Here is an 18,105-nt window from a genome sequence, read left to right on the forward strand (position 1 = left end):
CCAGTGGAGAGAGTGGACAGCTTCAAATACCTCGGAGTTCACATCACGCAGGACCTGTCATGGTCCTGTCACATCAACACCGTGGTGAAAAAGGCCCGACAGCGTCTCTACCACCTCAGACGCTTGAGAGACTTCCAACTGCCCTCCAAGGTGCTCAGGAACTTTTACTCGTGCACCATAGAGAGCATCCTGGCGGGAAACATCTTAACCTGGTTCGGGAACAGCACCATGCAGGACAGACGAGCTCTACAGAGGGTTGTGCGGTCAGCTGAGCGCACCATCTGCTCCGAGCTCCCTGACCTGCACTCAATCTACAGCAGGCGGTGCTGGACCAAGGCCAGGAAGATGGTGAAGGACCTCAGCCATCCCAACAACAGACTGTTCTCTCTGTTGAGGTCAGGAAAGCGATTCCGCTCCCTGAAGACCAACACAGAGAGACTGAGGAGGAGCTTCTTCCCGCAGGCGATACGGTCTCTCAATCACACCACCACACAGTACTGACCCACACATATGGTTCTTACACACACACTGGACTTTCTGGACTTTGGTTTCACTTCATAACTTAAATCACGTTGCTGTTATTGTGTATATATTTATTTATACTTCTTGTGTATTTTGTTCATACATTCTTATATAGTTCTATATTGTGTATTTTGTTGTACAGTTATTTTATTTTCAATTTAATTTATATATTTTATCTTATTCTTCCCCAGTGTGTTGTACAGTTATTTCATTTTTAACCTTAATTTATATTTTATTCCTTCCTAGTTAAATTGACCCTTTTTAATTTTTCATATTTATTTCCTATCTTATTCATAGCCTTTTCCTTTTTTGTTTTCTTTAGGTCACGAGCAGTTGTCCAAGCATTTCACTACATATCGTACTGTGTATGACTGTGTACGTGACAAATAAAAATTTGAATTTGAATTTGAATTTGCTTGAAGTGGCCGAATTTGGCTACAATAGGACGTGGTCTCCCGCTTCCTGTCTTCGGAGCCCCTATGCGATGCACTCTATCGAACCCTATGTTTTTCACCGTGTCCTCCGGCAGCTTCAGGTGGATTTTAATGAAGCTTCTCACGGTCGTTTCCGGGTCCTCTCCGGCAGACTCTGGAATACCAGAAAACACCAGATTATCTCTCATGCTACGGGCTTGTAAATCTATAACGGTCTCGTTTATTTTTGTATTTTCTATGTTTAATTGGGTCACATTTTCGGTTAGAGATTGGACCGAGTCCCGTAGCGTGGCGTTTTCCACAGAAAGTGTTTCCACCTGCTGCTGGCTGAACTCCAGGGATTCTTTTAGAGATTTAAATTCCCGGTGTAAGATCTCCACCAGGGACAGCCTCGCATCAAAACTGGACAATCGCTTATCGATTGACTCCAGGATGTCGACGATATCTTTGCCGGCAGGCGATGTTGTTCCGGGGGAGTCTGCCGAGCGATATCTTTTAGATGACGGCGTCTCAGCTTTGGCCGGGGAAGACGCGCTCTGGGCCTTCTTCATTACTAAATCTTCGAAGCACCGGTCGATGTATTCTTGGAGAGCGTCTAAACTCTCCTCGTTGTCCTCAGGGTGTTAGAGATGATAGCACAGATGTTGTTAGTTATATGACAGTTGGTTAGTTTATTTGGCAATACTGACGTTTAAAGAAACTGTTAAATTCTATGCTACCATTCGCTTTTTTTTCCCGCCAAATCTCCGGTGTCTGACGTCACCTACAACATGGGTCACTTACCTTTTCCCGTTACTTACCTCTCCTCACTTCCATTATTTTTCTAATGTAAGTGGAGTCATAAAATCTTGTGGCAGATATGAGAAGACTCCTTGGGCATCATTTACTCCTATGTACAAAGACATGTTTTAATGTGTGCAACAAAACAACAAACAAATAAATAATAAATAAATTGTATTTATGTAGCACCTTTCTAGACAGAATCACAAAGTGCTGCACATGAGATAACAAATAATAAAGGGTAAAACAGACAATATAAAACAGGCAGAAATTGAACCAAAAACAGTTTAAAAAGGTGAGTTTTGAGTTGTTTTTTCAAAAACAACAACCGAGTCCACAGTTCTTAATATCTCGGGGAGAGAGTCCACAGTGTCGGGGCCACAGTGGCAAAAGCTCTGTCACCATTAGTTCTCATCTTAGTCTGTTTTATAGCAAGTAAGCCCTGATCAGAGGACCTCGGGGACCTGCTGGGGACATCGGGCTGCAGCAAATAAGATAACCTTTAACCTTTATTAGTCCCACACGTGGGAAATTTGGGAAATAACTGCAACATGAAAATTATTGTCAGATTTATAAAATGTGCTCCAACCTGTTTTGTTCTTTCCTTGACGCATGTTAATGAATCCAAATGAGTGAAAATCAGTGTTCACCATCTGTAACCTGCACACTGTCACACACTCTTATTGGTCCAGATAAAGAATCATGCTTACCTCGTGGTAAGATGGGTAAATGGTGAGGATACTGTAAGAGAGCGTGGTTAAGAGAGGGAGAATAATAACTAAATAATAAGCGAGGCTTGGCTTCAAATAACAAAGGTCTAAATATTGTTTCCCTGAGACACGCTGGCTCATGTAAACTAGCAAATAAATAAAAAAGAAAAAATAATTTCAATTCAATGTTACTTATATAGCACCAAATCAAAACAGCAGTCGCCTCAAGGTGCTTTATATTGTAAGTGCTGCGAGATCGATCAACTTTAGACCAGACAACAAACTACGGAGGCTCTGGAAAAGTGCAATCAAACGATGAGTTTTATTGTCACAGGAGAAAACATCAACATATGTCTTCTGACCAAAATACATGTTGTGAATACTTATAAAGCAGTGGGGTACACGCCCCCCCATGGCGTCAATGACAGATTAAAATATGTTCCAGACATTAGTCACAGTTACTCGTACATCTTGTACATCTTTTAATAGCTATAAGCAGACATAGAACTTCTCTTTTCTATAACACCTTCCATACAAGGTAATAATCTTAAGCCCTCAGGGTCTCTGAGGCTAATTATTGACTCTGATCATCTGTTACCAAGTAGAATAAAATGCAACAGGTTTGCAACAAGAAGCTGGAAACCTTGGGGCCTCTGCTCAGGCCTATTCCTAGATTATATGTACTGTAAAACATGTTATTAATACATTCTTCATAAGGCAAATTATATGGTATCAATAAAAGAATCTCTGAATCTCAACATTCCCTCTTTTGACATTCCAACAGGAATGTCACCATACTTCCTATTGTATCACTCCCTGCCCCACTCTATGGGTTCCAGGTTCATCTGGTAGATGCCCTCAACCCAGCCAGGGTTCGTAACCTTCGCCACTATCTTTACCAACAATCCTCTGACACAAGGAATGATACAACAACCAGCGATGACCAATATTCCCAAAAATACAGCCAATGAGCAAATCACTGATATAGCCACATCTTTCCATTGACCAAACACGGATGTCATCCACGATGCCAGCGGGTTTTCAATACCTGAGTGCTCATGCATGGTTTTAGACAAATTTTCCGGCCCTCCAGAGCTCGGGTTACTGAGCCATCTGGGGCAGTATTGTTGTTCCATTGCGTCCCTGGTAAGGCTAGAGAGTCTCAGCAAGTTGTAATGAACGTAGTTAATGCGGTCATCATTCTTATTAGGCGTTATCCAAAGGAATATACTTTCAAACCCTGAAGCTAGTGGGTCTGCCAGCTTATACTCGTTTGGAACTCCCCTGGGCACTCCTATGGAGTCTATCCTAGTCGGAGAGTTTAACCGGGGGTCATATGCATGTATACCCTGGGTCCCTCTTTTTACCAAAACATGTCTCTTATGTCTGGCTGCTAAGGTACGTGTGTTGTGTTGCTGAATAGTCTTTACCTGATTTCCAATCAGCATGAGTGGAGCTCCCAGTCGCACCATCGCACATGTCCCATTGGGACACGAACCAAAAGGGTGCTTTGCCCACAATAATAATACAACCCACTTCTTGCCCATGTTCCCATTAATGTGCTCAGGTCACTCACATTATTCGTGGTTCTTCCCGTGGGTGTGACGGCACACCAAGTAGGGTCGATTTCTCCCACGTGGTACTTTACATTATCAGTAGAAAACCTGAAACATGTATAGTTATCTTGTTTTGGCATAAATGAATTGGCATTCTCTGCTTGCCCTATCGTGCTTGGTGCTGAGATTATTAGTTTATCAGTTAGATTTGTCATTGAGTTTTTAAGTGTGACTCAGGCTTTGGGGTAAACTAAGTGTACCCTAATTACCCCAAACGAATCTGTTCCTGACATGTCCACCCTGATTACCAGATAGAATACGCCTCCCAGGCTCTCGGCTTTAGGCACTATGTTCCATGGACCTAAGAAGATGGTGACAGGGTTATGAAAAACAGAATAAACCCTTTGAATTACTACTCCTTGCAGGCCTTCTGGCACATTTGGCTGCCATCCTACTCCTGTCCAACCTACCTCATTTTCCCAGGAGCACCACTGACCTGCTGTGTATGTATGGATGTGTTTGCCCCAGGAGGGGCTTTGCAATAAGCATAACTGGAGCATATCATAGGGTGATTACAGACCCACACATCATATGCTCTCCAGCTGCTACTAGCTCCTGCACACTTAATGACGTCACACAAGTAAAGACTGAACAACAACACCGAGGAAACAGAAGAAACTCCAACTATCATATGACCCCCTGTGAGCTCTTTGGCAAGAGTGGGAAGGAAAAACTCCCTTTAACAGGAAGAAAGCTCCAGCGTAACCAGGCTTATGGAGGGAAAACCATCTAACAGTCAAATGATCATTTCTGAGACAGTCCTACACTTGTATGGACACATTCAGGTATGAAAGTATGAATGTTTTGTGTGTGAAATTCACTGAACGAGGCACTTAGACTGTAAACAGCATTTTAATGTCACAGTTATTTGAGCTGAGGGTAACTCTGTCAGATGAAGCAAATACTATTTTCATAATGGGTCCATCTGATGATTATTTATTCATCTTTTAGCCGTCCAACACTAGAAATTGTTAAAACTATTACAAATACACAAAGAAAATGGTGATCACAGCTGTGGAGAATCGTGAAATACTCGTGTGAATCGTGTTGTTATGGACGTGCTTCAGTTTATTTCATTTAAAGGATGAATAATGAAGAAAAACATTCTAGATTTTTGCATTTTTATTGTTAAAAACTGCTACAGATGTTGCTCAGTCACATTTCCATAACAGATGGTGTCAGATCTTTATGCAGTGTCGGTGAGACGATCAACAACAGATCAGACAAAACACTCAAGCGGACACTCCTCTGTAGAAGGAAACATGGAAAGTGTGAGGTAACATCAATTTATATTTCAGGCTGTTTTTATGTAGAACTTCAGCACCAATGTAAAAGTACCGGTTTTAGGAAGATGAACAATATTTTCAGGAAGGATGCCGGTCTGCAAGCAGAGCTGGTTGAACTTCTCCTTCACCTCAGCGCTGAGGTCCAGACTACGTCCTGTGAAGCCACGTGATGTAAATCTGCTGCAGTAACTTCACAGTTTACTGAACACAGCTAAATGCAACGTTACCGTATAATCTGCTTTCAACAAAGGTTTCATTCCGTCCGGTGTTGATGTAATGATTCAGGCCGTACTCGTCAGGCTTCACGTCGACCACACGCATTTCAGTCACAAACCCCGTGACTGACAACAAGGGAAACAGCAGAAGAAAAGATGTGAAAAATACTGGATGATGATGATGGGGGATTAACCGTGGTGGTTAAACTGTTTCCTGTCTTTGTGGGCGTACTCACAGGGAATGCTGAATGTGAATTTTCCAGGCACGTCAGTCTTGGTGGCTAAAGTCTCTATTTTCCAACATGAATCGCTACGGGTGCAAAGACACAACATTAATCATCAGTGTAAATATTTTAATGCTGCAAATGGTGTTTGCTTTGTCTGTCCACTCGCACTCACAGAAGATGTGAGGACACCACCTTCAAACCCCCATCTTCAGTTGGCTCAACCATGACGGTGCCGGACTTCATGTTGGCTTTGCGACAGACAAGCCATTTGAAATTAGAGCAAACTCCAGTCAAGTACCACTTACCTGCAACCTGTGTAAAAATGTGTATACACACACACACACACACACACACACACACACACACACACACACACACACACACACACACACACACACACACGTAGGAAAACATTTAGTATACACATCCAGAAATGCATACACTATTATATATTGTACATATATTTATTAGTTTCAGGTTGGCCATTCTTGTATTTTGCTCGTTTGTGTTGTTGTGTTTGCACATCTCTGTTGCTTGTGGGGCTCGCACACAAGAATTTCACTCGCATGTGCTGTGCCAGTGTGCCTGCACATGTGATGTGACAATAAAAGTGATTTGATTTGATTTGATTTGGACAAACAAATGGAAAGCACTGAGAATGATACAGAAGCATAAGAGCTGCTTATTGTAACACTTTGTGCATGTGTGTGTGTGTGTGTGCATGTGTGTGTGTGTGTGTGCATGTGTGTGCATGTGTGTGTGTGTGTGCATGTGTGTGTGTGTGTGCATGTGTGTGTGTGTGTGTGTGTGTGTGTGTGTGTGGACATTAATAACACACTGATGTATGTTAGTTTGATTTATGCTATATCTGAGAAAACAATTGCAGAATTTTACATCAAAGTTTCCAAAGCTGATGTTTTGTTGTTCACACTTTGTTTCATATTTATATAGTTTTTTTTTTGTTGTTGTTTTTAAGCAATGGACAAAATAAATATTATCAGGCAAAATCCAGGGTGAAACATAACCAAATAACCTAAATGGTGAAGTCATTATAGAAGTACATGTTGCAAAGGTCAGCCTCCTGTATAGACTGCTAAACTGTCTGGGGGGGCCCTGCCTGTCCTCGTTGGATAAGCTCCACCCCTTTTCCATAAGACGGAGACATTTGTATGAAAATAGATGGGCGGTAAAATAAAAAATATTATGGATGACTCTTACCCCCTGTACATCAAAGTCCGCCTGAGGCAGGATTTCAGAAGCAGAAACCATGAGGGAGCACAGCACCACTCCCAGAAGGGCGCGAAGTGAAGCCATAGCTGCTGAAGAGTGAAGACGTGATGATGGAGGAGATCACAGATGAAGATCTGCTGCCTGCTGACTCTTTATATAGAAGAGTGAGACTATCTCCCCACCAACAGCTGCACTTATACAAACCCCAGGTGCTGGGATGGCTTTGAACATGTGACATTCTCTGCAAACACATGGACAGTTTCATAACCACAAAGATTATTCCTGCGGGGGCAGAATCGTATCCACTGTGTGAGAGGTGAACGTCAGACAGTTCTTAGAAAATGTAGTTTCTCTGTAAGCTTTTAACATCTCTTTTACCCCATTTGTCTAAAACTACTTGACAGCCCTTCATGTCAGAGGTTTATTATCTGTGCAGGATGGAGCATCCTCAGAGTGAAAAGCTAAATTTAAACACAGTTTTTTCCAAAGCTCACTGATTAGGAATCTCAAAGTTGGCTTTCCTCATCAGTAATACATGGTCTCAGCCAGGCTGGACACGATCACTCCTACAGGAAGTAAATGTGATTTTATTTCACCTGTGAAATGATGAAAAACAGCAGAATAGCTCACGCTAACAAACGGGTGTTGAAATGTTTCATTTTCTGCTGTTTCACAGGTCAAAAAGGGCGTCGAAGCAAACTGAAGCTGAGCTGCTGCTGCTGTTGTAGTGCAGCATCTGCTGTGTGCTTCATCAGAGAACCTTCTTGTCATGGTCCTGCGTCTGAGGACTCAGTGTTTTGTGTTTCTTTGTGCTTTTGTTCATTCCGAGTGTGTATTCTGTTGTGATTTTGCCATTTGTTAGGTTTCTGTTCTTTGCCTGCCTGCTCCCACTTCTCTGTGTTCCCTCTGTCTGTCCATGGTGTTATTGTGTCTGCTCATGAGTCTGCCTGTCAAGTTCAGTGTCCTGTCTGGTTCTCTGTCTGTTAGTTTCCTGTTTTATTCTGAAGGTTCATGTTTGATGTGAGTGTGTTCAGGTTACGTTTCCCCTGTCCCGTCAGCTCTGAGTTCTCCCAGCCGTGTTGCCCTCCTGTCTCTCCTCCCCTGATTACTGGTGTGTGTATTTAAGCCCTGTGTGTTCTCCTGCCTGTTGCCGGTTCGTCTGTGTTACTCTATGTCCTGCTCGTCTCTCTGCTTCTCATCCCTTTTTGTTTCATCTCAGGTTTGTCATTTAGCTTTCCCAGTTCAGGTCTTTAGTTTTGTCTTCCCTCTTGCCTGTTTTGCCTTCTCACCACTGTGTAAATAAACTCACCGACATCTCATCCACTGCCTGCATCTTGGGTCCTTCTTCTAACTCCACACGGCTCGCCTCGGCAGCCGTGACACTTCTGTACACAGCAGACAGAGGCTGCTGGCACTGAAGTCCATCTGCTAGAGAGCTTTAAACACTGGTTATTGAAGTGGCTTTGATGATACTGATACACAGTCTTTGCTGCTGTCACAGGACAGGGATCCACCAGGGAGTAGTTGTCAGGATAAAGAGCCTTCGCTTCTCTAAATATAAACTGGATACTTGTAGGAAACTTTGGGAAGCAGCATTTTTCCTCATATCGTCTAAACTGAAGTTAGCTCAGGTGCTTCTTCCATACTTGCTCTGCAGAAAGCCAAAGAGTTTGGAGCTCTGCAAACATTTGCAGCACAGCTGGATGTTTGTAACTTTGGTCACCTCTGTATCATCCCTCAGATTCTTTCTGCACAGCTTTGAAACCATGACAGCACGAGTGATGCTGAGGAGACGTCCAGTTTAAACAGACCTTTATTCCTGGAACACAAACACATGAAGTGATGCTGCTAAAGAAGAACATTTAATCGCACTAATGAATCAAGCATCTGTACAGTGGGGCAAAAAAGTATTTAGTCAGCCACCGATTGTGCAAGTTCCCCCACCTAAAATGATGACAGAGGTCAGTAATTTGTACCAGAGGTACACTTCAACTGTGAGAGACAGAATGTGAAAGAAAAATCCATGAATCCACATGGTAGGATTTGTAAAGAATTTATTGGTAAATCAGGGTGGAAAATAAGTATTTGGTCACCTCAAACAAGGAAAATCTCTGGCTCTCACAGACCTGTAACGTCTTCTGTAAGAAGCTTTTCTGTCCCCCACTCGTTACCTGTATGAATGGCACCTGTTTGAACTCATCATCTGTATAAAAGACACCTGTCCACAGCCTCAAACAGTCAGACTCCAAACTCCGCCATGGCCAAGACCAAAGAGCTTTGGAAGGACACCAGGAAAAGTATTGTAGACCTGCACCAGACTGGGAAGAGTGAATCTACAATAGGCAAGCAGCTTGGTGTGAAAAAATCAACTGTGGGAGCAATCATCAGAAAATGGAAGACATACAAGACCACTGATAATCTCCCTCGATCTGGGGCTCCACGCAAGATCTCATCCCGTGGGGTCAAAATGATCATGAGAACGGTGAGCAAAGATCCCAGAACCACACGGGGGGACCTGGTGAATGACCTGCAGAGAGCTGGGACCAAAGTAACAAAGGTCACCATCAGTAACACACTACAACGGCAGGGAATCAAATCCCGCAGTGCCAGACGTGTTCCGCTGCTGAAGCCAGTGCATGTCCAGGCCCGTCTGAAGTTTGCCAGAGAGCACATGGATGATACAGCAGAGGATTGGGAGAATGTCATGTGGTCAGATGAAACCAAAGTAGAACTTTTTGGTATAAACTCAACTCGTCGTGTTTGGAGGAAGAAGAATACTGAGTTGCATCCCAAGAACACCATACCTACTGTGAAGCATGGGGGTGGAAACATCATGCTATGGGGCTGTTTTTCTGCCAAGGGGACAGGACGACTGATCCGTGTTAAGGACAGAATGAATGGGGCCATGTATCGTGAGATTTTGAGCCAAAACCTCCTTCCATCAGTGAGAACTTTGAAGATGAAACGAGGCTGGGTCTTCCAACATGACAATGATCCAAAACACACCGCCCGGGCAACAAAGGAGTGGCTCCGTAAGAAGCATTTGAAAGTCCTGGAGTGGCCTAGCCAGTCTCCAGACCTCAACCCCATAGAAAATCTGTGGCGGGAGTTGAAAGTCCGTGTTGCTCGGCGACAGCCCCAAAACATCACTGCTCTCGAGAAGATCTGCATGGAGGAATGGGCCAAAATACCAGCTACTGTGTGTGCAAACCTGGTAAAGACCTATAGTAAACGTTTGACCTCTGTTATTGCCAACAAAGGTTATGTTACAAAGTATTGAGTTGTATTTTTGTTATTGACCAAATACTTATTTTCCACCCTGATTTACCAATAAATTCTTTACAAATCCTACCATGTGGATTCATGGATTTTTTTTTCACATTCTGTCTCTCACAGTTGAAGTGTACCTCTGGTGCAAATTACTGACCTCTGTCATCATTTTAGGTGGGGGAACTTGCACAATCGGTGGCTGAGTAAATACTTTTTTGCCCCACTGTATGTTTGTCTGTCAGTCTGTCAACAGTTCCTCTGATCGACTTCAGACTTGGTGGGTGTTTTGTTTTTGCAGCGGTCAAAGTCGATCAGCGTGTTGCTTTGTCTGCTGTAAATCTGCCTGTACAAAGGGAAACATGCATGTTTTTAGATGCAAACTCACAACATGGCTGCATTTTTTTGGTCATCTTGTATTTTATATTGATTTATTCTATTATGTTTTGTATCTTTACAAGTGTGTCGATACAAAGGCTTGATTAAAACAAAGGTCTCAGCTGTGCTGTTAGGGATGCTCTCATATTTGTTTCAAATGTAATAAATCAAAGGATTTTAGGCTTTTCATCCTTTTTATTTGTTTGGTTCTAACAGCAGCTGGATAAAAACATGCAGGTGATGAATATAATTGTGTGATATTATGAGCATTGTTAATAAAGAAAGAGCAGAGACAGTAAAAAGGAAACAGGTCATGGAGGTGGGATTTTCAGAACAAAAGCTCCTCAGTGAGACGATCACCTGGACACAAGGTCAGGCAGCTGGGACTCTAGAGAGCAAAATGGAAAAGTGATCTGTGCAGAACATCACTGTTGACTGCAGTTAAGATAAGATAAGATAAGATAAGATAACCTTTATTAGTCCCACATGTGGGAAATTTGTTTTGTCACAGCAGGAAGTGGGCAGTGCAAAAGTTATATAGCAAAATTAGAATACATTAAGAATAAAATACTGTACACAGCTGTACAGAATAGAATAAAATAAAATACTATATACAGTAGAATAAATAGAATAAAATATACAATAAGATAAAAATAGAATACAAATGCTGTACAACGATACAACGATGCCAGAAAAGATTATTGCACTTAGTGTTATTGCACATGTGTGGATGTGTGTGCTTGATCAGTTAAAGTCTTTGTTGTGGAGTCTGACAGCAGTGGGGAGGAAAGACCTGCGAAATCTCTCCGTCCCACACCGTGTGTGCCGCAGTCTCCCACTGAAGGAGCTGCTCAGTGCTGTCACAGTCTGCTGCATGGGGTGGGAGATGTTGTCCAACAGGGATGAGGCCGACTATTGCAGAGTCATCAGAGAACTTCTGCAGGAAGCACTGGGTGGAGTTGTGGGAGAAGTCTGCAGTGTAGATGGTGAAGAGGAACGGAGCCAGAACCGTTCCCTGTGGGGCCCCCGTACTGCAGACGACCCTGTCCGACACACAGCCCTGAGTCCTCACATACTGTGGTCGGTCGGTGAGGTAGTCCAGGATCCAGGTAGTGAGGTGATGGTCCACTCCAGAGTTCTCCAGCTTGTCCTTTAGAACCGAGGGAAGAATGGTGTTGAAGGCACTGGAGAAATCAAAGAACATGATTCTCACAGTGCTTCCAGCGGTCTCCAGGTGAGCGAGGGAACGATGTAGGAGGTGAATGACGGCATCATCCGCTCCAATGCCAGGCTGGTAGGCAAACTGAAGTGGGTCCAGTGATGAGCTTGTTAGGCACCGAAGCTGAGCCAGGACCAACCGCTCCAGGGTCTTCATCAGGTGGGATGTTAGAGCCACCGGCCTGTAGCTGTTGAGGTCCTTGGGGCGTGAAGCTTTAATCCTTTGATGTAAAAATTATTTACATCAGACTTCTTCTCTGAGATAAGAGCACAATTTCTGGGAAAGATGACAGTATTTCCAGGCTGGATGCTGTTTGCAGGGAGAACTGAATGAAAGTCTCCTGCACCTCAGCGCTGAGGTCCACACCTGTGAACACAGATGAGGTCAATCTGCTGCAGCACGTAGAGCTTTACTGATCAGCAGGTTCAAAGGATTCAGCAGAGCGTAGAGTCAGAGCTAAATGCCACATCACCATAGAGTTTGTTAACAACAGCTTTCTTTGCCCTTTGTCTCGATGGATTGAATCAGGGATACTCGTCATACTTCACCTCAACCACATCACTGAGAGACCCCAGCCTGACACAGCAGCAGAGATGATGAAAGCAGAAATGGCCTGCATTTGTATAGCGCTTTTCTAGTCCATAGGACCCCAAAGCGCTTCACACTACATTCAGTCATCCACCCATTCACACACTGGTGATGGCAGCTACATGTAGCCACAGCCACCCTGGGACGCACTGACAGAGGCGAGGCTGCCGGACACAGGCGCCACCGGGCCCTCTGACCACCACCAGTACAGAAACAGCAAACAGATGGTTCAGTTGTGTGTTTCTCTCTCTGTGTGCGCTCACGCCCACTTGTGTGTGTGAACTTTCCACGTACCTGTCAGGGTTCCTGGGTCGTTGACCCAGTGATTTCTGTTTTGTCATGTTCAGTTTATTTTCACATCTATGTTTTCCGTGTCAGCATACCGCCTGCGTATTGTGTTCCAGTTATTTCCATGTATCATTAGTCAGACTAAGTTCAGCTGCGTACTCACCGGTTTCTAATCATTCATCACCCAGCGTGTATTTAAGTCCTCAGTTCCATCCGGTCGGGGTTGTGTCATTGATGTTCATGTGATGTTCTGTTGTCGTTTCCGCCTGCGTTCAGCCAGCCAGCCATTTTCTCCCTTTGTTCTGTTCATCCACTCCTCATAATAAATCTGCACCTACCTGCGAGTCCTGCGTTTGGGTTCCTTCTTCCTCGCCTCCACATGACGCCTGACAGTACCTCAGCTTGTTTCTCCAACATGAGCCATCAGGGCTGAAAAACATCACTAACACATGAATTCTTTCTCTTTTTGTTATCACCTGTGATCATGTGTCTTACTCAGACGCCCTCTACAGGAAAGGGCAGAGCAGGCTGTACCTGCTGCGGAGACTCAGGTCGTTTGGAGTGGAGGGCCCACTCCTGAAGACCTTCTATGACTCTGTTGTGGCTTCTGCTATCTTTTATGGCGTGGTCTGCTGGGGCGGCAGCATCTCTGCTGGGGACAGGAAGAGACTGAACAGGGTGATCCGAAGGGCCAGCTCTGTTCTACACTGAAAAAAATATGTTGTTGGATTTACTTAATTCAATGGTGGACATTTGTTGCACACAGATGTTTTGCTTTGGCAGCAACTTAAACAATTGAGTTAAATTAACACAATTTATTCATGTTCAATAAACCTGTGCAATTTGTGTTGATAAAATGTGACTTAAACATGTTTTGATGAAGTAATTTGAGCTCTTGGAATATTTTAATCCTTCACAATTTTCTCACGTTATCCCAACACGATTCAATAACTTTTACCCAATACTACTTGGTCACTTAAATACTACATGTTATCTTCAAATTACATTTTGCTATTATATTCTAGTATCAAATACACAATTTTCAAATGGAGGCCTTATAACAGATTGTATTGTTCTCTTCCAAGATGGTTGCTGGCATCCACTAGTAACCTTTCAAAACAAAATGTCTAATTTCACTGCAGTAGGTAAAGAATTAAACTGACATTACTCCTCCACTGAATCTATATAAATCAACAGTTAAATAATGTCAGTTCTTCCGTGTTCTCTGGAATCAATCACAGTAAAGAAATTAGACTGTTTCTTTTGAAAAATGTTGGGAAAGAACAAATCAAAACATTCTATTTAAGGCCTCTAACGTCAAGATTCAGTTAAACAACAATTATAACTAAACAATTTGAGGTAATGTTAGTTTCCATTAACATTAAATTAGGTTACTGAATTGGCAAACACCTTCCTATCAACATTACCCATTTTACCCCAATAACTAAAGAAATTAGCACTTGCAGGTCAAAACCTTTATTCAAGAGACGCAAAAATAACATTGATACAGTGACTGTCAAAAAATACAGCACTGATCATACTGTGACATCTTGGTTCAAAACAGCACACTTAGAAATATTCAACGTTCTTTACTTCAACTGAATGAAATTGAAAATACCATTTCACACGACCCATATGGGATATTTAGACTGCATAACTGTTCACGCTACATCTCTTCACTAGTAAAAGAAAGAAAAAATACAAAGACAAATTTAAAAATGCTGCCAAACAGACAAACAGAACTTGTACAGAGCAAAAGGAAAAACAAACAACAAAAAAACGGCTTGTCCTCATGGCAGTTGCAGTGTATATAAAAATGAACCCTGCGATCTGTTCCTGGAATTGAGCTTCAAAAATGCAGCAGAACAAGTGTGAGATTTAAATGTCCTCTCACCTAGAGCTGGTCACCTCACATTCATAACAGTGAGCTTCGTTGCAGGAGCAGTTTTGTCTTAGTTGTGAGCTTTCCTTGAGAGCTGAGTTGCATCCAACTCCATTACCACCCTTTGAATCACCTCAAAAGTGTAGCAGAGTTGTGATGGGTAACTCATGTTGAAGGAATAAAAAAGGTCCAAACAGCATGGCTACTGCAAAGGTCACGTTATCCAGATCTTGAAGAACAACATCAGAAAAGTCATTGCCTGGCGCATCTCTGGAGACAGATGTTCATTGTGGTTTTCTCAATCTGTGCAGTGGCCTCAGGCAAGTCCTGGTTAAACACAAAACATTTCTTTAAGATTCCTTTTTAAACTCATCTCTTTTGAATCTACCAGTTCTAATGTTAGAGTAATTTAAACCAATGCAAGCAACATAGTAAATAGCTATAGCCAAAGAGTGGCCTGCCATGCTGCCATTCATGGTCTAACAGAGTTTCTAAGAGAGGGTGAAAAACATAATAATTTCAAATGCTTTACATTAGTTTTTGTTAGAAAGACACCGGCCCATCAGAAATCCAGGTTATGTCACTCAGAAGATGTTAGAATTTAGACTTTCAGCCCCACAATTTGGTTAGCTGTTGGTCAGTTGGTCATTTTTTCAAACAAAAGCTAATATAAATATTGGTGGGATTTTCCTTTGTTCACTAGAATGACAAATTTAAAGTTTTTTCACACTGATGTGACCCCTAATACAGGGGTGGGGGTGGGGCCTCAAGGGCCGGCGGCCGAGTTCACTACCAGGCCTCATGTGAACTTCAAATTATTAAAGAGGACTACTGGTCCTAACCAGTCCAATGAGGATCAAGTGGATAACTAAATGCATTTTTAAATGTTGCAAAGCCACAATCTACTCATAAAACACTCACCATGAACTCCTGCACCAAGATGTTGCAATTGTCTTTCACACAGATGCGGAGCACTTTGATGAGGGACTCCGAGCATTAATGTCATCCTTGACTATTATAACAAAGAAAACAGAGATTTGTGAACTTTTCAGTAGCACAGAAGAAAATGATCCCAGACCAAAACTTAAACCAGTCAACATGCAACACCAGCATCTACAAAGCAATATCAAAAGTTCCTGTTTGACATCAACTTTATGGATATATAGTTTCCAGAACATTTATTTTTAAAAAAAGATAATTTTTTCTCAGTGGGCCAGTAAATGCATGACGAAAATTATGGCATCCTTTTAGTGGAATCGGTACTCACAGGTAATAGTTGACGGTTTCAATGGATGTAGCATAAAAATCTTTTACTGACCTAATGCAATACATATACACTTTGTAGTTAAAGAATTTTAAAGTTCTTACTGTCATCATGGCAGCTACATCCTTTAGCTTTGTGCACTGTTCCCCCGATCACTTTGCAAACACTTTCAGCAGACTGTCAGAGAAAAACTCAGCTCCGTCAGAAACCTTGACTGTATGCATGGTTGGGATGCACTGGAATGCTGCATTTTATCTGAAATGACATAAAATTATTTTGAAATAACAGCAGGCACTGTGCTTGGTTAATCAGTAATGTTTTGTTGAATAAAAACTGTGTTTCCAGATCTTATGGGATTAAAAAAATCCAAAGATGTTTGTTTCTGATTTGCAACCCAACAACCCACAAGTTACAACCTCATTTCAGTTCAAGTGTGCATTAATGCGAGTCCAGTAATCACCTTTCTGGCAATACATACAGGTATAAGATAAACCTATGGCAGATTTTGGATTTCTCAGTTGTATTAATAGGGTGAGTATGCATGCACCTAATAATTATAAAAAACCTATTATAATTAAGTTACAGAAACGAAAATAGAATATACTTTCTTACCATAACACCTTGAACCCACAATCCATCAGCTGACTCCTGGTGAAATGCAGAATAGATGTGGTCTCTCAATGTGCAGCAAAAAAAACAAAAACAAAAGGACAGCAGGTGAGGGCAGGAGGGGTAGGGATGTAAGCTAGCATAATGCCGCTGATGATATTAGCTAAAGCTGTTCAATGTCCAAAATCTCACTAACACCACGGTGCAGTAAATACACAATGTAACTGAAGAGTCAGTTGACAAATCTATTCACACAGAAAACCAAATTATGTTATGAGTGCCTCGTAATTAGGTTTAATGTGATATTACGGCTCTTGTGCCAAAGACAAATTCAAATGAAAAAGCGCCAATTCTTTGACAACAGATAAAACAGCAAATAAGCTAACGGCTCTTTTTTAGCATGTTACATGGCGACACTCTAGACGTTTAACTACATTTGGCTGAATTATGGTAAAAATGAATTAAAAAAATCAAGACATACCAAAAACGTAGAGTTGGCTGCTCGACTTGACTGAGATGGATGCCTTTTTTAAACCACGATCCAAAGCCCGCGAGATGAAATCACGCGTGGTTTCACGAGATTTAACGTTGCTATCTTATTAACTTACTTCACCTGAACATGATATGAACAATTTAATACACCCTTTCTGCATATCATGTAGTTTTTACACTATATAGTTACATTTAACTTTAAAACATGAGGCAATTGTGTTAAATACATGCAAGATGCTTACATAAATCCAAGAGATGGCCAGTCCCTTTTTTTCAGTGTAGGATGCCCTCTGGACCCAGTGGAGGTGGTGAGTGACAGGAGAACGGCGGCTAAGCTGTCATCCCTGATGGACAACATCTCCCACCCCATGCAGCAGACTGTGACAGCACTGAGCAGCTCCTTCAGTGGGAGACTGCGGCACCCACGGTGTGGGACGGAGAGATTTCGCAGGTCTTTCCTCCCCACTGCTGTCAGACTCCATAATAAAGACTTTAACTGATCAAGCACACACATCCATACATATGCAATAACACTAAGTGCAATAATCCTTTCTGTCATCGTTGTATTTTTACTCAGTTGTATATAGTATTTGTATTTGTATTCTATTTTTATCTTATTGTATATTTATTTTATTTTATTCTACTGTATATAGTATTTTATTTTATTCTATTCTGTACAGCTGTGTACTGTATTTATTCTTATTGTATTCTAATTTTTGCCTCATAACTTTTGCACTGTCCACTTCCTGCTGTGACAAAACAAATTTCCCACGTGTGGGACTAATAAAGGTTATCTTATCTTATCTTATCTTATGTTATCTTATGTTTCTGTCATTCACCAGTTCTTGTATAGTTACGTGTAACTAGACTTCTGTGGGACGTAAATGATTGTTTTGTATGCAGATCTGTACAAAGGATGTAAACACTTGATTACAAAGGAGATCTCAGCTGTGTTGTTGTGGATGGACTTCAACGTATTTGTTAAAAAAGAGAATAAAGCAAAGTGTTTTAGCTGTTTGGGAGTTTTTGTTTGATTCGATTCAGTTTTATTTCTATGGAGTCAAATAATAAGAAAGGCTCTAGAACAGCCCTGAGTTT

The 18,105-nt window shown here is 42.0% G+C and overlaps 1 protein-coding gene and 1 long non-coding RNA gene across 2 annotated transcripts; both read right to left on the reverse strand.

Annotated features, from left to right (window-relative positions):
- Positions 1–5,166: 5,166 nt before the first annotated feature.
- LOC146577925 (lipocalin-like) lies at positions 5,167–7,190 on the reverse strand. The gene is made up of 6 exons (XM_085268514.1): positions 7,009–7,190; positions 5,963–6,102; positions 5,800–5,873; positions 5,576–5,689; positions 5,401–5,502; positions 5,167–5,310 (listed from the first exon to the last, which is right to left on the reverse strand). The coding sequence occupies exons 1-6, from the start codon at positions 7,102–7,104 to the stop codon at positions 5,282–5,284; spliced, it is 555 nt and encodes a 184-aa protein (XP_085124640.1). The 5' UTR covers positions 7,105–7,190; the 3' UTR covers positions 5,167–5,281.
- A 6,799-nt stretch (positions 7,191–13,989) lies between these two features.
- LOC146577926 (uncharacterized) lies at positions 13,990–17,272 on the reverse strand. Its single transcript, XR_014891453.1, has 4 exons — positions 16,519–17,272; positions 16,011–16,161; positions 15,564–15,654; positions 13,990–14,969 (listed from the first exon to the last, which is right to left on the reverse strand). It is a non-coding gene; the product is annotated as an uncharacterized LOC146577926 (long non-coding RNA).
- Between the last annotated feature and the right edge of the window lie 833 nt (positions 17,273–18,105).

This window comes from Mchenga conophoros, linkage group LG3 (assembly GCF_057382185.1).
Source record: "Mchenga conophoros isolate Kocher_MC1m ecotype Shallow Benthic linkage group LG3, M_conophoros_male_GT1.1, whole genome shotgun sequence".
Classification (NCBI taxonomy): domain Eukaryota; kingdom Metazoa; phylum Chordata; class Actinopteri; order Cichliformes; family Cichlidae; genus Mchenga; species Mchenga conophoros.